Here is a 22,291-nt window from a genome sequence, read left to right on the forward strand (position 1 = left end):
TTTTATTTTGACTGGTCTCCATTAATTAAAAAAGAATAGAAACTCAAGTACCCTGCGTTTTGGACATATCTAAAGTCTAAACAACAAAAAGCCCCTTTATGTGAATCGAATGTGATATTTTGAGATTGACACCAATTAGGTAAAAAAAAAGTATAAAACTGTAGAAGTCTTGGAAGATAAACATAGTTTGTTGAAAACGATACTGCTTTTTTAGTTCTTTTACACTAAAATATAAATAGGCTTTCATGTGAAGAGTCTTCTTTTTTATTATAATAGGATGTGGAGAGATTTTTAATGGCTAAACAGGTGTCAAAGTACAATTAACTAAGTTTCTAATTCTTTGATAGTCCAAATTGCAATGATTTAAAAATTATTAGTTACTCACAAAGTATAATGACATGGTACTCCTTGATGTATCTCATCTGTTAAACTGATTGCACTGAAATCCTAGGTGGTGAATGATTTCATTTAGTAGATCTCAATGATGGTATCTAGTCTTATAAACACTGATCTGCACGGCTAGAATCGTAATATTAACTGTTTGAACCTAAGTCAATACATGCTATTCTTAGGATCCCAATTTCTTTGAGGCCAAGACCTAAGAAGCTAATCTAGGTAAAGGATATCAAGATTGCTTTTTTCTGTGAAATATGCATGTAAGGTTAGCCAAAAACACCTAAGAGACCCTATCTCCCCTGTTGGGCCTTGGCATAAACTATGGAAGCTCAAGGCCCAGATGTTGCTCTGGAGAATGGAGGATTGTTCAAAGTCTCTGCCTACAAAAGAGAACATTATGCTGAGAATAGGTAGTTGTGACTCAAACTGTGTCCTGTGTGGGGATGCAGTGGAGTCTAGTATTCATTATTCTGCAAATATTCTTCAGCTAGGCGAATCTAAGTTATCTAACATGAGTGCAGTATTCCAATCACTTCTAATGAGGACATCGTAAGATTGGTTGTTGATTTCTAGAACCAGCTGATGCCAGGCCCTAGGGAAGAGACCTCACTGTGTTCCTTGAAAATGGCTCACACCTTGGATTCTATTTGGTGCTTTAGAAAATCATATTGTCCATAATGGTGGCTAGGCCAATCTTATGGCCACTATTATGAACAATGAGAATAGAGTGAAGGATTATGCTCTGATTGTAGCTAAAGTCAAGGCCAGTGTGGTGACTGAAGATTTGGGGTCTTGGACTCTTGGGAACCCTATTGAGGGTGAGATTAAATTAAGCGTTGTGTTAACAAGCACCACTTTTTTTACTTTTTTCTGACAATTTTTTTGACTTTTTTGCAACTTTATGTCATTTTTTCAGCTTTATAAATACTTTTATGTCTCTCTTTTTTCATTTATCTCATTTTTTTTATTACATAGGACCCACATTAGAAAGACCTTAACAAGCACTGCACGGTACTTGTTAACATATCCCTTAAATTTAATTTTAATGTTGTAGTTTTCAAAGAGTTCACTACCCTAGCTATGGTGGCCGAAGATGACAATGGTGAGGTGATCAAGGGTTGGACCAAGATTCATAGCTATTTTCTCATTGCAAGATGTGGCAACCGCCATTCTTTAGGCTCTGTAGATTGCTATTAGAGAGGAGTGGATGCATATCCTTATCAATGGAGATGCCAAAGCTTGTTTTGATTTCCTAGTTTTTTTTTTTTTTTTTTGAGAATCCGTTCTGATAGGCTTTATTAATTAAGAAAAATGTTTATCAGCCAAAACAAAAGTATTGATATCTAGTGGAATAGACTTCATCTAGACATTTAAAGCAGAACAAAATCTAGCTTTCTTTGCCAATGCATCAACTACAGAATTATCTTGCCTATAGGTATGAGAAAAACTAGAGCTCCTCAAGGAGTTTACATAGAATAGAGTATCCTTAATGAGATGACCAAAAGAAGATTGATACATATCACCTTTTCGAAGAGAGTTGATGACAGTTTTCGAGTCTCCTTCCAATTTGGAATCATGAAGACCTACTTCCTAGACAAAAATGGCAGCCCACCTGGCTGCTAGTAATTCCAAACAATTGACCGAAGGCGGTTGTGGTATTCTTTCAGATAATGCAGCAATAATTTCCCCTTCATGGTTACGGATCACCACACCCAAACCTGCTTCACCAGAGTCTTTGAACATGGCACCATCAAAGTTTGTCTTGAAACCATTCATATCTGGAGGCTTCCACTTAATTTCTTTTGCTTGTGTTTGCTGCTTTGGTGTCTCCCTGGGCGGTTGGTGGTTGTGTTAGATATCTTTTTGATTCCCTAGTTGTTGAGGGTGCTCAAACTGACTGGGCCATTCATACTATGATCAGTAATATTTTGGACCTTAGTAAGTTGTTTTTTCGTTGTAAATTTTGCTGGGTCAGGATGTTGTTTAATTCTGCAGCTCATGCCTCTGCAAAGCTTGCAGTTAGCCTTAGAAGTTCTTTTTGCTGTAACAAGTGCAGTGTTCCTACTTTCATCTCCAATCCTTGTCAGTTTGATTGCTCCTTTGTTGGTCTTTGTTTAGTTAATGAAAGATGCGCATTATTCACACACCAAAAAAAGGGGGAGAAAAGAAAAAGGAATACTATATCATTTGGTGAATCCATCCTCTTGAGTTTCAGACACAGTTTAAAGTTGAGACCATCATTTATGTATTGTGTCACCGTCGCACCGACCTATGCTGCATTTCTAAGTAGTGAACTGGATACTGGTTTGCTCTAGCTGACTATTAACTTAAGTATATGGATGTTACGACAATAATGCAAATCATACACCACCTGCTTATGCATAAATGTGATAGAGAAAATCAAGGAGAGATAGAGAGAGAAAGAATAACATAGATGTGTATAAATTTTGGCCTTAAAAAGAATGAAATTATCCTGGAAGAATAAGAATAAAACTTAAATTAATCGCTCAGCCATTACAAAAATCAGCTCTTCTCTAACATCATCCAAGTTAAATTGGCACCACAATGAGCATGTCATCTATAAAATGTTGTGTTAATTTAGCACCTTTATAAAACAATAGACAACAGAAAAACAATGAACAGAGATCAATCAATTCTCATTGATCAAATACAATAGAGGCACTACAAAATTGGGATGATTACACGCTATACTATCAGTAAGCACTCTCCAGTGCCCTTGTATGTCTCTAGTGTGGTTTTGGAACATACCCATCAACGGCAAAGTTTCGTGTGGCAGCAGGTATAGCTAAACGAATTCCATCAAGTTCAGGTTTTGCAATCACTTGACAACCCAAACGAGATCTGCAAAATCCCAAACATAGGATTAAATCAGAGTGCCTTAAAAAGGAAGAAATCAAGATTGAAGGTAATGAAAAATTCCCATTGCAAAGTTCATGCAAAAGGAACCAACGTTTCTGTAAGCCCAAAGGCCAGATCCAACATGTCATTTTCCTCATCAGTAGGTTCTTCTAACTTATTGTAATACTCCATGTCCTGTAATAAAATTCAATAGTAAGCCCCCCAAATTTGAGCTAAATAAAACAACCAACCCAAAACTAATAAAAGCCCAAAAGAATGCTTGTTTGAAACATATATCCAGAACATACCTTCACAATCACATGACACGTCGAACAGGCAAGTGAACCTTCGCATGCTCCTGATATGACATTAAAAGCAGAGCATTAATTTTGTATCAAATGATCAAAGAGATAAAACAAAAATCATTGACATGGAAAAATGATTCATCCACCAGTTTTGTGCCACTAAAAGTAAAAGCTTCAGCCCAAGAAGAAACGCAAAGTGAATGAAAGGTGGGAAGTAGAGGCCTGGGGAAAGTCCCATGTTACAGTTCAAACAAGTTACATGTGGTAAGTAATCCAAACTGACACGTCTTTCAAGAGTACAGCTATGGTTACAAAGATACCCGAGTTATAAGAAATGATTTTCATTAAAACCATTACCTCAGATGACATTAATCATAGGAGAACTAAATTAGGCTAAGGTAATGGTGCAAAATACTGAACTAAATAAGCATTAGAATCCTTGCCTTCAAGCTCTATATCATTTTCATGAGCAGCTTCCAACATAGACATTCCTATGGGGACCCTAAGGTGCTTTTCCACTCCATCCTTGTCAACAAATGTGACAGATATCCTGTAACATAAAGCATCTGGGTAAGAAGAAAGGCACATCAGAAGTGGAGGAAAGGTAGAGGGTAGAGCAATGATGTCTCATTGGATGCTTAACACATTCTATTCAAAGATGCCATAAGTGTACTCTCATCAATTAGAATACCCATCCTCATAATGGTTGACAGCATAACATGCACATAAACATATAGTTTGCAATTAAGATAAAGGCAACCCAATGCAAGAATAGGGACAACATATGCGCTACTAGTACTGTTGCTTATCCAATTCCCAACTACCCGTCCCCCCCCCCCCCTAACTGTAAGAGTGGAGGCACCTTTTCTACTTTTGTATATTTTTCTATCCTATTATCATCCCCCTACAGCCCTAACCATAGTCGACTAGATTAGCTGAGTTGGAACAAGTCCATTTACTTTGCCACAAGAATAATTCTGGACACATCTGGCACTATCCAACACATGCCAAATCATGTGGGGAATTCCCGCGCACAAAGCAAGAATTACCTGTGTTACCTGCGAGCCAAAATGTTAATTTAACATTTTTTACACAGCACAGAACAAATACATTCAAGCTATGCCAAATCATGTCTGGAGTAGTGCTACATCAAAAAATGAATCTTCTTTGGAAGAACTAATTCTACTTAGCATAAAATGTGTTTGCAAATCTAGATCATCTACTTCATTCTTTGAGGGCCATATGGCACTAAATTATTCCCTAGTGGTGTATAATAAACGTGACAATTATAAATTCCATGTTCTTACAATGCCTTAGAAGAAGAAGAAGAACTTACGATTCTTTCTTTTCACCTCCTTCCTTAGATGCATTGCTAGTGATAGTGGTAGAAAAATGATGATGCTTCTGAAATATGGAACCCTGGACCACCTTAGTTTCTGTCTGTGGGTCAAATTGTTTTGAAGAACAAGGAAATCGTGCAATTTTCAATAATTACTTTATGAGTAGAAACAGTCTCATCCAAATTGTGAAGAACCTCTGATCTATGCAACTTTTTCAATTAACCATCTTAACCCCAGTATACATGCATTAATTTATGTATTATCTCATATATTTCTTACAATTTCCAATTTATTCAGAATATTCTGAATAGTTCTGTACAATTTTATAATGCAATGACAGCAATGTACACTTCTATGTCAGAAAATGGAATGCTTTAACTCATAAATTCACTCTTGAATCTTTTCCAAACTAACTCCAAAGGCTAGATAAACATCTTTCAATGGAACTAGGTTTGTAGTTTCATCACAACTGTCCCAGAGCACAATCACTACATAGATTCTTTGCTCAGCCAAATCTTGAATTTGAATCTATGATGGACAAACAACAAGACTGTTTCATTCCTACACTATGAAAATTCCAGGTTTGAACTCGTTTCCGGGCAAACTAAGGGAAAGAGAGTATCACTTAAAAACAGTATCTAAAACATAAAACTGCAGGAGTAAGATTTCTAGAATCACAGCGATAGCAATAGAAGGACAAGGCCATGGCATTGCAGCCTAGATATGCAAGCTTATCCCATTCTTTTCTTTTCTTTTTTTATCTGATAAGTAGCACATCCCATTCTTTATCCATACAACTACAGACTTGTAGGCCGATGCTAAATTTAGTCGAAACGCCAAGGGCATAATGACTAATAATAAGCTTAAAAGAAAATCTATATGAGTAAAAAAACAACAACAACAACATCTGATTTATCTTGAAAAATGAAGGTAGTGAATGATCGAATACTCTTTTGCTCATTTTGATTTGACAAATTGATCAAGCCATTGCGTCCCAAAATTTTTTTTTTTCTTTAATAGAAGGTAAAGTGCAGACAGGGTTCAAACCCAAAACCACCTGCACTTGTACCATAATAAATTACCAATTGTCCCAAAAGTTTAAACCCGCTGAGCGGAGCCCCGACACAAATCACACAACTAGCTTAATGTGATTAATACAGTTCCTAGAATTTTCTATTTTATGAGTTATATGACTAGTGTTTGTTATATAGACTAAGCTAACATGACCAGCTAGCGAGAGCTTGGTTAATTAGTTAGAGAGAAGTAAAGAGCACTCACAGTCTATAGTCAAAGTTAAATTATTTTAGATGAATGCATTTTTGTTGTGAAGCATCAAATGCAATGGTGAAAAAATAAAATAAAAAAAAATAAAAAAAGAGTAGAAGTAGAAACTAGAAACTGACCAGCGGTTGCAAATAGTGGGTGTAACTGTAACTGTAACTGTAACTGTAACCGTAAGGCCGTTGTATATATCCAGCTCTAGTTATGGGCGTTGAGAGCTGTCGAAGAAGCATCCAATTCCAATTCCAAAGTCCACCTCTCGAAACTTTAGAAAGCAACATAATCGTTGCTCTCACTAAAACTCTGGAATATAAATTACAAAAAATATATATATTGAAATTGGATTTTTATACTGTTAGCAAATCTAAGAAATTTGGTGTTCTCTTTTTCTGGGTTTTATTCTTTTGACAAGGACAGGGCTTCCTCGCCGTGTTCGCGAAGCACCTTCAAAACTCGAAGCTAAAACTTAAATTAATAATACTATTATATTCCCCCAAAAAACCCCCAAAAAAAAGAAAAAAAGAAAAAAAAACATGTAATGGAGATGCGGGGTATCGAACCCCGTGCCTCTCGCATGCAAAGCGAGCGCTCTACCGTTTGAGCTACATCCCCGTGTTGACAATATTAGCAATTGAGTTTTTAACTTTTTTCATGTGAGCAAGATACACAAATGATAAATTCATAAGAGGAATCTGTGTACAAGTTTGTTTGAAATTCGTTTATTTTGTTAAAATTAAAAAAAAATTGTTGAAAGTATTGTAAATAAAAGTAAAATTTAGTTGAAATAGTGACCTATAAATAATACCAATAAGTGCAATAGGACCCATTAATAATAACAAAAATAAGCTGAATAGTAAAATAAGTTGGCGAAATTAATCATACCAAACGGACACTTAGTATGATAATCATTCAATAAGTATAAGTTCTTATGGGATTATAGGAGGCAAAGACTAGGTTTAAGTTTTTAAGAGAGAGTATCACACACGCATATTTAGATTAGATTAGAATATGATTTCTATCTTATATTATAAAATTAAAAAAAATACACAAATGATAAACCCACAAGAGATATCTAGGTAGGGAAGAAGCTTATTAAATCATTTGGGCCAAAAAGATTATTGTCAAAGCTGTAGCATATAGTCTTTTAGAGCTATTCACAATTTCACATAAATATGTTGTGAATCAAAGCTAGTGTACATTACTTAAAAATTTAAAAATTAAAAAAAGATAGTGTACATTGAAATTATTTTTGGGTTCATATATACTATCTATAAGACGCTTTTCTTCTTTGGATTGAACTTTTATGTGATTCAGAAATACCCCTAGACCCTACATTTAACAAGGACAAAACTTGGGAATAACCTGGTAAAAATATATCTCAAACTTCACTCAAAATATCTACAAAATAGGACACTCTCCTACTAATCTATATTTTCAAAACAAACTTATCCAAAAATTTAATAATAAATAATAAAATAACAGGCTTCTAAAAATTGAGATGAATGGAAAATAATGACACTAGACTAAAAAAAAAAAAAAAGGCTCATTGCACATGCAAAGTGCGTGTAATAAGGCTAGTTGTTTATAACTCACTCATCTAGATTATTTTATTTTATTTTTTAAAAGTTAGGATTTTTACAAACATCACCCTTGGAATTTGATGTAAGTGATAATTTAATTATTGACAATATGATAGAATCCATGTACATATCACATAATAGGGCATGTTTGGTTTGAGCAAAAAAAGTGTATATCTTGTATCCATTTTCAATTTTTTGTGGGATCCGCCACTAAAAACTTGTTTAGTTTTGTATTTGTATTCAATTTTCAATTTTCATTTTTAGTGTCCAAAAAAATAAGATTTGAATACAAAAACTAAATACAACTTTTTGGTGTTTTCATTTTCTTAAAAAAGAATACAGTGACATTTTTGTAAAAAAAATCAAATTAGTAGGTCCCACTATCATTGACTTGTCACATCAAAGAAATCTCTCTCTCTCTCTCTCTCTCTCTCTCTCTCTCTCTCTCTCTCTCTCTCTCTCTCTCTCTCTCTCTCTCTCTCTCTCTCTCTCTCTCTCTCTGTGTGTTGGTGGTTGTAAAAAAAAGTGAAGTGGTAGACAAAGTAGAAAATGATGTCAAACAAAAAAATAGATGGAAACAAAAAATGAGTACAAGATCTAAGTATAGAAAATGAAAATAAAAAATGAATACAACCTCAATACAAACCAAACAACAAACCAAACAAGCCCTTAATCTTCTACTCTTTGCTTAATCGAAGAAAATGAATACCACCAACCCTGTTCAATCTGAGATGGAGGCAATACTATGGGCAGTAAGTCTTACAGCTTGTTATGATGCTTCACATGTAATTATAGAAAGTGATTCTAAGATATGTATTGATTCCATCTCATCTACTAGGGATACTATTCCTTGGAGGCTAAATCATTTTGTCAAAGCTGTTCATGTGGCATGCTCCTCTCTAGTTTCAACTTCTTTTATTTAGGTTTATGGTGAGGCTGATATGGCTGCTCATAAATTAGCTAAATAGTATAAACAGACCCTATGGCTACTCATGGATACCACTTATTGCTAAAAACTGAAAACACTGTAGCAAAATCATTTTTAAATGTGTGAATAATGCCATGGGACCCAGTTTTAAAATTGCTTTTACAGGAAAAAAGTACTTGCGGGTCCCGTAAACAGTGCAAGGATCCACTAAAAAAACACACCAACTAGGATAAAACGCAAACGCAAATGTTTACATAGACGTGGACACAATCCAAACACAGTCAAGGTTGGTTTGGTTCTTTTGGCCCGTGTTGTTGCCCCTTCAATGTGTAAAGTCTTTTTTCTTTTTCTTTTTTTTTTTCTTTTTTTTTTTATGAACCTTCAATGTGTAAAGTCACGTAGAAAGGGAGGCTGCCTCTTTTATTCCTTGTAAGTTAGTTTCTTTTGAATAAAATTTTCATTTCATTTCATAAATAAATAAACTAAAAATACCAACAAAGTACTTGTTGAAAAAAGTATTTATGGGTCCCGTGAACAGTGCACGGATCCACTAAAAAAACATACCGACTAGGATAAAACGTAAATGCAAATGTTTAAGCAGACGTGGACGCAATCCAAACACAATCAAAGTTGGTTTGGTTCTTTTGGCCCATGTTGAATGTGTAAAGTATTTTTCTTTTTTCTTTTTTTTTTTTTGGATGAACCTTCAATGTGTAAAGTCACGTAGAAAGGGAGGCTGCCTCTTTTATTTCCTTGTAAGTTGGTTTCTTTTGAATAAAATTTTCATTTCATAAATAAAAAAAAAACTAAATATACTAACAAAAAGTTTGATTTGTCACAAACCTAATATCCGACGGTTGATTGCTTAAATTGAAACTCCAAAAATTAAAATGACACTTGTACCAAATCTAAAGATGATATTTGTAAAAATGCCAGAGTTAAAATCAATCACAAAAAAAAAAAAAAAAAAAATTAAGGTTCGAAAAGATCATACATTTTTTTAAATATTTCTAGAGAGAATTTATTGGATTCAACTAATTTAAAGTCTTGAGATAATTTATAAAAAAATATTACTTCTTTTATAAATGGCTGATTTTTTTTTTGAAGTCTTTCTCTTATGAAAAAGAAACTCCATTTGTGTGATTACTAACTTCTTCTTCTTTTTTTACCTCTTTGAATATGGTTAACAATCACTGCACTTGATTAAGAGAAAAGTGAATTGAAAGGAATATCATGAAGGGAAAGGAAAGTATTTCCTTTGTTTGGTTGGAGGAACATTGAAAAGAGAAAGAAGGGACATTATCAGGAACTTTTCTCCATAGCTCATCACTTTTTCACTAAAATTTATTTTCTTTCTTGGTTCTTCCCCTAATTAGTAATTACTTTCTCACTAAAATCCAAAAATTCCAAACACACCAATCTATCACCAGTACTTCTTCCATTGTTTTGCTTTCTCTTCTTTCTTCTCTCTATTATCTAACCAAACAGGCAAATACAATGTCATAGTCAGTCGGTAAGTAGTCAAACGTCTCACTTCATTTCCTCTTTATTAAACCTTACTTATCACGGGTTCTCCACTTGAATTTTGCAACTCAAAGACTCCTCCTTTACTCTATTCCATCTATATTATAGCAACTACCCCGAAAAATAAAAATGAAGAAGCAACCATATTCCATGTGATGTACCTGTTTTTTTTTTTTTTTTTTTTGGACTCCAGTCTCCATGTGACTTACTGATTAAGCCTCGTACCAGGGCCTAGAAAGAGGACATTGTCCATCGGGGAAGAATCATTACAAGGACCCAACCCAAGCATGCCTAGAGCCTAGTCCCCATCAAAAGAAATAAAATTAGAGGACAACTTTTTCTCAATTTAATTAAGGTCTATTTGTGAACAACTTATTTAGTTAAAATTGAAATTTTTTTATTAAAAATATTATAGATAAAGATAAAAGTTAGTTGAAATAGTACCGTGTGACTTATAAATAATATCAAAAAGTACAATAAAACCTATAAATAGTAGCAAAAATAAGTCAAATAGTAAAAAAAGTTATCAAATATAAGTTTATCCTAAACGCAACTTTAGACTATCCCTTCTGTCTTCAATCTTTAGTCTTCGATCTCCGGAATCCTCCAAACTTATCACGTCATGATTTATAAAACTATTTACATATTATATAAATAAATCGCACGTTAAAAAGAAATCATATAAATAGACTTTTTAATCACTCCAAAAAAGAGGCTTCAAACCAATTCGAAACTAAAATTGTTCCAAAATTAAAAGGTGTCACTCATTTAAACATACATGATTAGTGGACCCAGAAGAGAGAAGACATGGATTGAGAGGTAGCTAAGCTAATACCATGATATGAACATATGATAGTGACACGTACATGGTTGAGCTGATCTAGAGCTATAAATACAAAAAAATAAAACAGAAAACACAGACTGGTCCGAAACAATCGGAAGAGGTAACGTTTCTCCTCAGAATACGAGGAAAAAAAAAAACATTAAACATAAAAAATAAGTGAAAAACACTCTCAACCGTTGCTTTGAGATTCCGTTTTAAGATAAACCAAAACTCTCTCTCCAAATTTTCTATCTTTTTTTTTTGCTCTCTCTCTAAACAGTGTCTCTCTCTGCGTTCCACTACGTACCCTCCCCTCCGAAGCCACTCAACGATGGCTTTTCTTCCTCGGCTTCTCATCTAGCCTCATTTCCAGGTACCCTTTTTCATTATATGTGAATATATGTGATCTGTTTTATTATATGATTTGTGGGATCTATGAGATCAAGTTGTTAATGATGTTTGTTTGTTTGTTTGTTTGTATGTATGTATGTATGTCTGGTAATGTCAGAGAATGAGGGTGGGGTCATGTTTGATCAATAAAGCTATAATTTTGTCAATATTTGGTTCATTTTGTGTTTACATAATTTGAGTTTTAATGCTGATTGGCTAATGAAATTTTGAGGTGAGCAGATCAATAAATTTTGATTTTTTTTTTTAAATAGAAGAGATTAATAAATTGTGATGCTTGTTCAAAGTCCAAAAAGGTTTGGTTTTTCAGATTAATTTATAATTAGGTTTTGTAATATTTCACCAATTGATTATAGTTTGTAGAAATCTAGACAATTATATAGTTTATGGTGTTGAATAATTATTGCATTTTTATTAGAGGCATTTCTTGGGTTATGATAGATTTTTTTTTTTTTCCCTTAAAAGGGGTCTGTTAGCTGGTGCCAAATGATTAATTACTATCTTAAATTCTTAATAGAAATTTTGGTTCTTGAGTCCATGTTTTGGGGGCTAATGACGGTTGTTGTGTATACATATTTTTCTTAGGCCGTTTGGCTAAGATCAAGTGTAGTATTTGTTGTTATAAATTTAAAAATGTGGATCCTATAAATTTGTGGACAAACAGAGATGGAAGGATTATTAGCTTTGTGTTTACTTATCTTCATCTTATACATGGCTTTTGTGTTCAGATGTTTCATTTATGCGCACAGAAACTCATGTATTTGTGTACATGTAGTGGTAGAAGATCTGATGAGAGTTTATCATCTGGAACCAAACACTCAGAATTCAATCTTGGGATTCATTTGGGTGTTGTGGTGAACGTTTAGCAATGAATTACAATGGTAGCAATGGCAAGTTGACAGGAATCCGACAGATTGTTAGGCTAAAGGAAATCCTCCAGAAATGGCAATCTGTCACGCTTGGCTCAAGGGCTAGCAATCCCCCCCCACCTGATGAACCTGATCAAAATCATGGGGGTATTTCGCCGGCAATCAATAAAAGGCTAACAAATGTTATGTATTGTGATTCAGATGAGGATGGCTGCCACAGCCCTGAACCGCCACCTGATGTCCCCAAAGGTTATTTGGCAGTTTATGTTGGACCAGAGCTTCGGAGGTTTATCATTCCCACTACCTATCTTAGCCACTCCTTGTTCAAGGTGTTGCTGGAAAAGGCTGAGGAGGAGTTTGGGTTTGATCATAGTGGCGCGCTCACCATACCATGCGATACTGAGACTTTCAAGTTCCTTATTAAGTGCATGGAGACCCATCAGAAGGCTCACCCTGATAAGAGCTCAGGTGAGGTGAGGTTCTTTAATTTTCCTTTTTTGTTAAGTAAAATTTCCCCCATTTTCCTCTCCTTAATAGTATCTCATTGCCTTTTGGATGTGTTTGAAATTTGAGTTAAAGTAAATAAGTAATAAATGACATTACATTGAATTCTAAACTATGTTCCAATTGAGCTACTTTTAAGCATATATAGGCCCCTGAATTATAAACCATGTTTACTAACCTTTGAAATTTGGTGTTTGGCAGCTGGAAAATAACTAACCACTGAAGACTAAGTAGTTACACTGATCTTTCTAGTGCTCCACATTTTAGAGCTGATTTTCTGGTGTAAATTGGGGTCTTCTCGTTTGCAGATGCATCTTCTTCTTCTTTTTTTTCTTTTCGTTTTCTTAAGTGACAAGATTAGGAAGCTTTAGTTAGAAAGTTTTCAGATGTATTGGGTCTGGATTTGGTGCTAGAGAGGTAGTGTGTCACCTTTCTTTCTATTCTTTGTAATGGGATGTGACCTCCTTGAATATACATCTGATGTTTGATTGAATATGGGAAACACATTAATTGTTAATTAAGCAAGCATGTCCATATGTGTTCTGGAGTAAAAATTCCGAGTTCATTCAATCGCTATTGTCAGCAACCTTGATAAGGCACTCTTCATTTTCATTAGATCTGTGGAGCAGTCATTTTTATGATATCACAACAGAGTTCTACTTTGTGTTTTGCCACCAAAGTTTCTTCAACTTGTTAATATGGGGTCGGTTTGTTCTCAGCTAGACCATTTAGCTTGCCTAATCAATTAGCTTATTTTCACCTCTTATTAGCGTCTTGGACTCAAATAAATCATCCATCATTCATGACTAATGAGGTAGATTACTTGTACACATGATCCAATAATGCGTGTGAAACTGTTTTGTAGTTTTTAAAACAAATTCTTCATCCCTTCCTAGCCAAGAGATCATCGTCTTTTGTATGTTGTGTTTTGTTTGTCATGGTCATGTGCCTTGTGATAAGCCACCTTAGGTGAAAATGTTATAGTTTAAAGCTGAAGCCTTGAATGACCATTGAGCACTCTCTCTCTCTCTCTCTCTCTCAATATGCACATGATTCCAAGATCACAGCCATTATGCTGTCGTTAAAAAAATTATTTGTTTAATTAGTAGTTGCGGATTGCGGTGGCTTTGTTGAAGACAATCATGTGTATCCGATAAAAATATTGTAAAAAAAAAATTAATTAATTAAGGACATGTCGTGTAGTAATGGGAATCAAAAGATAACAATGCTTTATTATTATTATTTTTTTTTAAATTCCTTGAATGAAATTTGCTTACTTTCTTAGCATTAAGTAGTACCAAGAAAAACATGACATTCGAATATGCATGTGGATCAATAAATTGCTTACATTTGATTTTCTCTATAGTGATTCTTAATTTTTGTCATTGTGATACTTAACGGAATGCCCTCATAGACTCATAGTGACTATGAGTCTATGAGGGCATTCCTTTAGGCTATGTTTGGTAGGGTAGATTTTAGAGAGAGAGAGAGAGAAGAAATTTCTTCCAGGATATTTGGTTGGGAGGGGAAGAGGGAAAAAAGATGGTGAGACTGAGGTGTTTTCTCTCTAGGCCCACCTGAAAATGGAGAGAAAACTTGGGGGGGGGGGGGTTCTAATTTTGTTGATTGACAAAAATTTCCATATGCATTTGCACATGGGCTTTATCCAATATGATGCCTCATTTTTATCTTTTTCTTTTTCTTTTTCCCTTGTCTGATTCCAGTTTTAGTGTTTTTATTTTTTTTTTATGCTCTTTTTTTTTTTTTTTTTTGGTTTGTGCTATTTATTAAAAAAAAATTGAAGCATCCATACACAATTGTTTTTTAATAAAAAAAATGTGTTACTTTTTTGTTTTATTTAATGAGGATATAATTGTAAATTTATTCCAACTTTATCTTCCATCATTTCATTTTATTTTTTTTAATAAGTAAAGGGTTTAATGCAAGAAACCACATTTTCATTTTTCTTCTCAATCAAACAAATAAGTTTATCATCTTTCCAACTAAACACATATGAGAGAAAACTAAATTTCTTTTATTCTTTCACTTTTCTATCCTCTCCTCATTTTCTACCTCCCAATTTTCCACTCCTCCAACTAAACAAACCCTTAGAAAAATGACATTCCGCGACACGTTTTGATTTTCCTTGCCTAAGACACTGCCATGTCAAGCCCAAAAATAATTTGTAAACTTTAAAGCCTGTGATGCGGAGCATGAAAGCCTAGGCTCTCCAGCTTGAGCATGAGTTTGGAGCTTAGCAACCATGTTGTTCAATCCTAGAAAATGCTCTTTCTACTAGTATATTCATAATAAATTCTTCATACAAACAATAATATAATCTATATATATAATAATAGGTAAAACGGAGAGAAAACTCAATTAGATTTCAAATTAGAATTAAATTAGAATCTAATTTTACGCTATGTGTCCCTAACCTAAGTTTTTAAAATTTTTGTGTCATGTGAGTTAATTTAATATAAAAATGAGATTTCAATTAGAGTTTAATTTTGTGACATTTGTCCCATCGAATCTAAATTTTTAATTTTTGTGTCAAATGAGTTAATTTAGTATAAAAAATGAGGAGTCCAATATAAATAAACCAAAAAAATATAATTTTTGAATGATTTTATATTTATGAGTCTTTTTTTAATAACTAAAAACAATTCAAGTTTATAAGTCATATATATATATATATATATATATATATATATATATATATGAAAAATGCTAACGAATGCCCTTAGGGTATTGTTTAATAATCTATTTAAAGAAAGTTTTTATGAAGAAAGAAAAAAAGCAATTAATCTTTTGACAGGCTATTAATATATATATTAATAGCCAAAGTTAAGAGAAAATTCAACTAAATTCTAAACTGAGTCTAATTTTGCACCACATGTCTCATCTAATTTTTAAATTTGTGTTACAAGTGAACTATTAGGTGCAAAAATTAAAAAATTTAAATTCAATTAAACTCTAAATTGAATTTTAATTGGATTTCAATTTTGCACATGTGTTCCATCTAATTTTAAAATTTTTGTAGCAAGTAAATTATTGAATGTAAAAAGAGAAGAGTCTAGATCTAATTAGATTCTAAATTATATATATATATATATATATAATTGTTATTTTTTTAAATGTATCTGTCCATGAATTAAAAAAAAAAATGTATTTGTTTACACACAAATATAATATATGCTAATGACCTGGATGAATGGTTGGTGGAGGGAAAGTGAGAGAGTTAGTAGTGTGTGTTAGGCCCGTACCACTTCTTATATATTAGGCCGTTGTACACGCCCTTTGGCCCAGCATGTGGATGATAGATATTGGCTCTTTGGGCCTATGGTCATAAAAGTTTGGTTATTGTATTGTATTTGTATATTTGTTCTTTGTTGGGTTTGTGTGTGTGTGTGTGTGTGTCGGTGCAAAATGACTTACTTTACCATGTTTAGTCAAGTTTAGTTATGAGTTGTGAGGTGTCACCGTGAAAATAGCCAGAAACATTTTCTTTGATTTGGATCCGAATAATAATATTTCTTATAGTTTCAAATACTTATATAAACAAAAACTTTCATTTACAAGTGTACGTGTTAAGTCCCAAATTGGATATTCATTTGATCAATAACATTTTTGTGTATTCTAGATTTACTAAGTAATTTCTTTTATTTTTTCCTTTTCTATTTTGTATTTTTGTTTTCCTTCGGTTTTGTTTTTGTTTCTTTTTTCTTAATAAATTTAGAAACCTGTGGTTTTGTTTTTGGGTATTATAAAACTAATTTGTAATATTAATTTGGGTAGCTTAATATTAGTTTGTTAATATAATATTTTATGGGCATTATAAAAAATAATTAAAATAATTTGTTTATATAATATGGGCATGACAGTAATTTACACAAATTATAATGGCTAAATTTGGTTCTTCAACTATGAGGTAAAGTTCAATTTGGTCTCTCAAATATTAATTGTGTTAATTTTGGGGCTTAACTTTCAAGATAAAGTCAATTTTAGCCTTAAATACCCTCTCCATTTAAATTTTAACAAAAATAACACGTTACCTCCGGTACTTTTTTTAACAAGAATATCTTTTTATTTTAATGAGAAACTATCAAGTAACGTATGTTACCTTCAGTACTTTTTTAACTGAAATCTCTTTTCGTTTTAATGAGAAACTTCCATATCACCTACTAATTAAATAAAATGTGGATATTAAAACTCACTACCACTTGCAGTTGTATATTTAAAACAAAAGAAAACCTCTAGTTAAAAAAATATTGGAGGTAACCACACCCTATATTAAAAGTTTATTGTAGAAAATGTAAACACTTCCAAATCAAGTAATTTTCAATTAATAATTTTACTGTTAAATTTTAAATGGAGGAAAAAATTCAAGGATGGTATTGACTTGATTATAAATAAGAGACTAAATTGACACAATTAATAATTGAAGAATCAAATGAAATTTAATACTATAATTAGAGAACCAAATTAGTAATTTAACCTATCATATATATTAGACACTAGGCAATAACGGCTCCCATGAATTACATTGTATATTTGTTTGTTCCAAATACTACTTGTGCTCTCTATAAACACAATTCATAAACGCTACATAAATCTATAATCTGAATCACATGAGACTTATGAACTACTAAATCAACCTTGAGATTTTAGACAATACATACATTCTAAACTAACATATTCCTTGCAAATATTTTAATGGTGTAATGAAATTTTTTTTTTTATAAGCTTTCTAATGCACTTTTGCTTTTTAAAAGACTAGCTATATGACCATCTTGAACCATGAACCATGAACCATGAACCAGTCAAAGCGTAATGTATACCTAAGCTAATTGACATCAAACTCAAAACCTCAAAATTGAACACTAAAGTAAAGACAATCTCTGACAGATCAAACACATGAAACTATATCTCTGGACAACTAATTCCAAGAGAACATTCCTTAATTCATAAGCTAGGCTGGCAAGCTATTGTCATATAGCTAGAGGGGGGTCAGTCACGTTGCAGAAAGATAAAGCAAGTTTTGCAGCTGCGAGAGGCTTTAATTTGTTGGCATATGAATATGATAGCTCTTCTTACCCTTTAGATTTTGTAGATTTTAGGGACTCACTTTAGAGTTGGTGGTGAGTCATGACTCATAACATACCTATCCAAGAATGGCAAAAATCAACATGTGCCATATTATATTGATTGCGGCTTTACTCTTTTGACATAAATTCGGTGCGTGACTCCTTCCCCAACAAATGTGGACAACATTTATTCTTATCCACATTGTTGCTGCACTACTGATGAGTGATAACATGGAGAGAATTGACTGTAATTTGTAAGGTCAATCAAACAACATCCTGAGAAGTGAGAAGAAAAGTCTTTCATTTGTAACGATAAAAGTTTATTTTACTGTTAAAATTTTAAATTACTATATTTCAGTTAGCTCAACTAGTAAAGTCTCTAATAGTTGTATAAAATATCTGAGGTTCAATTTTCGTCTACACCAAAAACTGATTAGTTTCTTGATCTGACGATAAAGAGATATTATTAAGAGCGGACTCTATAGATTAAAACTCTCTTAAAAAAAGTATTTAAAGTGAAATGTAAATGATCTTTTTTACAAACAATACAATGTTATTGTGTAGATTGAGTTTACAATCTTTTAAAATTCTTACTATAACTTCCAGAGGGGTAATAATAATTCTTAGATACTTTTACAGTACGAAAAATGATGTTTCATTTTCTCATATTCACGGTAGGATCTATTCATTTAATTCATAGTGAAATCCAGAACCACAATTTCTCTATAATCCGGGCAAGGTAAAACCAGGGATATCCAGAAGAACATATTGAATGACCCACGAGGACAATGGCAGTGGTAGCCGCGGCGTCATCATCGGTATGCCCCTTCAATGAATGGTCCATCCTTCCATATATATAAATTGCTGATTTGCACATGCTTGTCGCAGGCTACTGCCTTTTTTTCTTTGACCCTTCTTTTCTCTGTGTGCCATAGAACCCACTTTCTATGATGGTGAGAACGTGGGCGTTTATATTTGAGATTTGAGACAGCACATGCTATGTCTTCTGGTTATCAACTTTTGTAGCCTAGCGGCTACACAAATTTGGTAGGAATTAAAATAATTTTTTTTATAGGTAAAATGCATGGTTACTTAAAAGCATGGTCAGCTGAATAAGTTAGGTTAAAAAAATAAACCACGAAAAAAAGCTAGCTCAAAAGCCGATCATTATAATACTATTGTTCAAAATTATATAGTTATTTACCTCACCACTTTTACACCTTCCATTCATAAGAAACATACAGTTTTGTTAGGATCCGATTATTTTGTTAAAACCAAAAATTTTTTACTAAAAATATTGTAGATAAAAATAAAAGTTAATTAAAATAGTATAGTGAGACTTATAAATAGTATCAAAAAGTGCAATAAAGCCCATAAATAGTAACAAAAATAAGCTTAATAATAAAATAAACTATTATTTTTTTATTTGGAGCCAAACACACACGTAATCAATTTTTTTATATAAATTAAAAGTAATGATTATTGCACGCTACCATACACACTTAAGGTAAATTGTGGAAATATATATATATATATATATTTTTTTAAATGGACGTGTGGCTTTACAAAATATAGACATTAATTGTGTGTTTAGTGTACACCAAATAGTACAAACCAACAATCGGCGTAAAATTAATACTAACCCATTCAAAATTTCACTAACAGAATTATCATAAACTTTTTGACTACTATTCTACGATAAGAGATTAGCCTGACATTTGTATTTTAGGATGATCATATATAATTATATCATACATATTAATCATCATCAGCTTCATTTCATGAAAGATTTTCTCAGGAATTAGGAGCTTGTAAAATCAGCCAAAGAAAACCTCGAATGTGGAAGACTGCGAGTTGTAGAGAAAAAATAACGGATTTATGCATAAGTAATCCAGTCACACAATGACAATCTACCACATAAAGTAGTTGTAAAAAAAAGTACAGTAAGAGCATAGTCGCAGAATAACTTTGTCAGTGAGTGTTAATCCATAGGATGAGAGTAGCGTGGGGAGTACGCGCAGACCGTGTTTCCCTACAACTGACGGTGTCTTGTGGTATTGGTGGCATTTTGTAGCTACTAGGCCCATCCCATACGGAGCCCCAACCCGTGATCTACTAAATATGTTGTGGGCTGTCTATTCTATTTTGCGTTCCATTCATCTGCATCTGTTTTTGTTTCTTTTTACAAAGAAGCTCTAGTCCTGTCTTATGGCTCCGAGTCCGACACAAAACATGGGTCATTGTTCACCTTTTATTATGCGTCGAACGTTGATATGCAAATCATTAATTTGCATTCAATATCTGTTTTTCTTCTTTTTTATTTTGTTGTTGCTATGACTTGTTGCTAAAATACATTGTCCATTTCTAAAGTTTATCTACTTAAAATCCGTTTGGTTTTGAGAATGAAAAAAAGTAAGAGAATAAAAAATGTGTTATTATTCTAGTGTCTCATATTGGTTAAGTATAAATTTAACTGGGTATTTATAAGTTCTTGGACACTCTCCTCTTACAAGCTGGTTTTCAAGGGTGAATTCTGCCTATGAATTTGTAACATTTGGTATTAGAGCCAACCATCATCTCAATTAATCTGGTGTAGCTCATTGAATATGGGATCAAATGAGTTGTGGCTTTGTGGTTGGATCCCGGAAAAGGCGACCTAGAGGCCCACATTGGTTGAGTGTAAGCTTAACCATGTGTTTATAAGCTTTTGGGCACCCTCTCCCTTGTAAGCCACTTTTCAAGGGTGAGTTCTACCCATATGTTTGTAACAAAATGATGAGGATGAAAAAATAATATTAATAAAAAGAAAGAAAATATTTAAATTTTCTCTAATATGTATTTCATTAGAGGTGGAAAAATGAGAGTAAAAAGCTATTTTGTTTGATTGGAAATAAAAATGAGAGGATACAAAATGGTATTTGTGTGAGTTCTAGTTAGTTCAATTGGATAAGAATTTTGAGGCTCAATTCTCGTCTATACCAAAAACCGATTGGTGTCTTGGTCTGATGATAATGAGCTACTATTAGGAGCAGACACCATAAGTTAAAACTTTTTAAAAAAAATAGTGCTTGTATAAATTTATTCGCGTTATGTTGTTATGTAAAAAAATTATGGTTTACAAGGGAAAAAAAGTGAAGGGGGGAGAGAATTTCCCTTCTTAAGCTCATTCTCTCCCCAATTTTATATTGTTCCTTGTAGACCCCTCCTTCAGGTTTCTCTACAAGCTCAACAATAACGGCTCTACCATTGAGAATCCGAGTAGAGCAAGTGCTGGTGCCCTTATTAGGGACTTTAGGGGCTATTTGGATTTTGGTGTTTCCATCACCCATCACTATGTTTCCATAACTTATTACTCAAAAATGGTGGGACCAACGCAGAGAAGGCTGTTTGGATTTGTTTTCAACCCTTGTTTCCATTGCTCAATTATCAGATTTTTGAGTAATGAGTTAGCAAAACTGAAAACAAGTTTTGGCTGCTTTTGAGTTATGAAAACTAAGTTATGATAGCAATCTTGTTAATACACACACATTGAGGAACCCACCAGCCGCAACTTTTGACTTCACACCAACAGCTCCTTCACGTGTTAAACTTACTTGATCATTTCACACCACAAAAAGTGATGACTAGGTCCCACAAAAAGATTGGATTTTAGAGTTATAAGAAATTGGAAACAAGTGTCAAACATGCCATCTTAAGAAATTAGGATATTTTCAGTGATGAGTAATGAATAATGAGCGATGAAAATTGAGTGATAAGTGATGAGTGATGACTTTTTTTAAACCAAAGAGCCCCTTAGAGGTTGTTTGGATTTCTTGATTTCCATCATCCATCACCCATAACCCAAAATCAGTGGATCCCACAAGCCAATGCTTGTTTGGACGTCCTAACTCAGTGATATACCCATCACTCAAATCTCTAGATTTTGAGTGATGAGAGAGCGAATTTGGAAACAACTTTTTGGAGTTTCTGAAAACAGAAACATGAGTATCGTGACATTTTGTGTAATTTTTAGCAAGTATTGGGGCCCATGATCAACCAATGTCAACTCAATTTTTAGACTCCATGTGCCAACACTGTGCTACCAATGGCTCTAATGACCCAATTAAACAAAACATGACCGGGTTAAGGTGCCAAACAAGAGTGGGTGATTTTTGGGGTATTTTAAGTGATGAGTGATGAGTGACGAAAATTGAATGAGAAATGAGGAGTGATGGTTTCCAAAAAACCAAACAACCCCTTACTAACTCTTGAATAGGAAGTTTCACTAGAAGCATTGGTTTCATTCATTCTATGGCAGTTTTTAATTATGAGGTTTAGAGATGACTTTGCTCTTGCAAAAACACTCAATATATGCAAGCTTCCCATTAGAATTGATGTACAAGTTGTTATC

At 33.2% G+C, this 22,291-nt stretch overlaps 2 protein-coding genes and 2 non-coding genes across 8 annotated transcripts; 2 read left to right on the plus strand and 2 right to left on the minus strand.

The window, feature by feature from the left end:
• Window positions 1-2,849: 2,849 nt before the first annotated feature.
• On the minus strand, window positions 2,850-6,636 carry LOC142642510 (uncharacterized). Of its 2 annotated transcripts, none has more exons than XM_075816877.1 (6): window positions 6,304-6,636; window positions 4,897-5,000; window positions 4,004-4,110; window positions 3,564-3,613; window positions 3,368-3,450; window positions 2,850-3,258 (listed from the first exon to the last, which is right to left on the minus strand). In XM_075816877.1, exons 1-6 carry the CDS (start codon window positions 6,460-6,462, stop codon window positions 3,144-3,146), a joined length of 618 nt encoding a protein of 205 aa, XP_075672992.1. In that variant the 5' UTR covers window positions 6,463-6,636; the 3' UTR covers window positions 2,850-3,143. The 2 variants fall into 2 exon arrangements, with proteins under 2 accessions (XP_075672992.1, XP_075672993.1); XM_075816878.1 differs by having other exon boundaries at window positions 4,897-4,964; window positions 6,304-6,630.
• An 84-nt stretch (window positions 6,637-6,720) lies between these two features.
• On the minus strand, window positions 6,721-6,793 carry TRNAA-UGC (transfer RNA alanine (anticodon UGC)). Its single transcript has one exon. It is a non-coding gene; the product is annotated as a tRNA-Ala (tRNA).
• A 4,338-nt stretch (window positions 6,794-11,131) lies between these two features.
• On the plus strand, window positions 11,132-13,387 carry LOC142642324 (protein SMALL AUXIN UP-REGULATED RNA 10-like). Of its 4 annotated transcripts, none has more exons than XM_075816679.1 (3): window positions 11,132-11,409; window positions 12,173-12,786; window positions 13,019-13,387. In XM_075816679.1, the coding sequence occupies exons 2-3, from the start codon at window positions 12,313-12,315 to the stop codon at window positions 13,031-13,033; spliced, it is 489 nt and encodes a 162-aa protein (XP_075672794.1). In that variant the 5' UTR covers window positions 11,132-11,409; window positions 12,173-12,312; the 3' UTR covers window positions 13,034-13,387. The 4 variants fall into 4 exon arrangements, with proteins under 4 accessions (XP_075672794.1, XP_075672796.1, XP_075672795.1 ...); XM_075816681.1 differs by having other exon boundaries at window positions 12,173-12,781; XM_075816680.1 differs by having other exon boundaries at window positions 12,220-12,786.
• Window positions 12,017-12,210, plus strand: LOC142605409 (U2 spliceosomal RNA). Its single transcript, XR_012839034.1, has one exon. It is a non-coding gene; the product is annotated as a U2 spliceosomal RNA (small nuclear RNA).
• Window positions 13,388-22,291: the final 8,904 nt, after the last annotated feature.

Source organism: Castanea sativa, chromosome 7, assembly GCF_040712315.1.
Source record: "Castanea sativa cultivar Marrone di Chiusa Pesio chromosome 7, ASM4071231v1".
Classification (NCBI taxonomy): Eukaryota; Viridiplantae; Streptophyta; class Magnoliopsida; order Fagales; family Fagaceae; genus Castanea; species Castanea sativa.

Excerpts from the sequence above, each read along its gene's own strand:
- LOC142642324 (XM_075816679.1), top strand. The coding sequence starts at position 12,313 with ATGAATTACAATGGTAGCAATGGCAAGTTGACAGGAATCCGACAGATT.
- LOC142642510 (XM_075816877.1), bottom strand. The coding sequence starts at position 6,462 with ATGTTGCTTTCTAAAGTTTCGAGAGGTGGACTTTGGAATTGGAATTGG. Across the intron at positions 5,001-6,303 it reads CCCACTATTTGCAACCGCTG|ACAGAAACTAAGGTGGTCCA; the intron begins GTCAGTTTCTAG and ends TTTGACCCACAG. Across the intron at positions 3,259-3,367 it reads GCCTTTGGGCTTACAGAAAC|ATCTCGTTTGGGTTGTCAAG; the intron begins GTTGGTTCCTTT and ends GGGATTTTGCAG.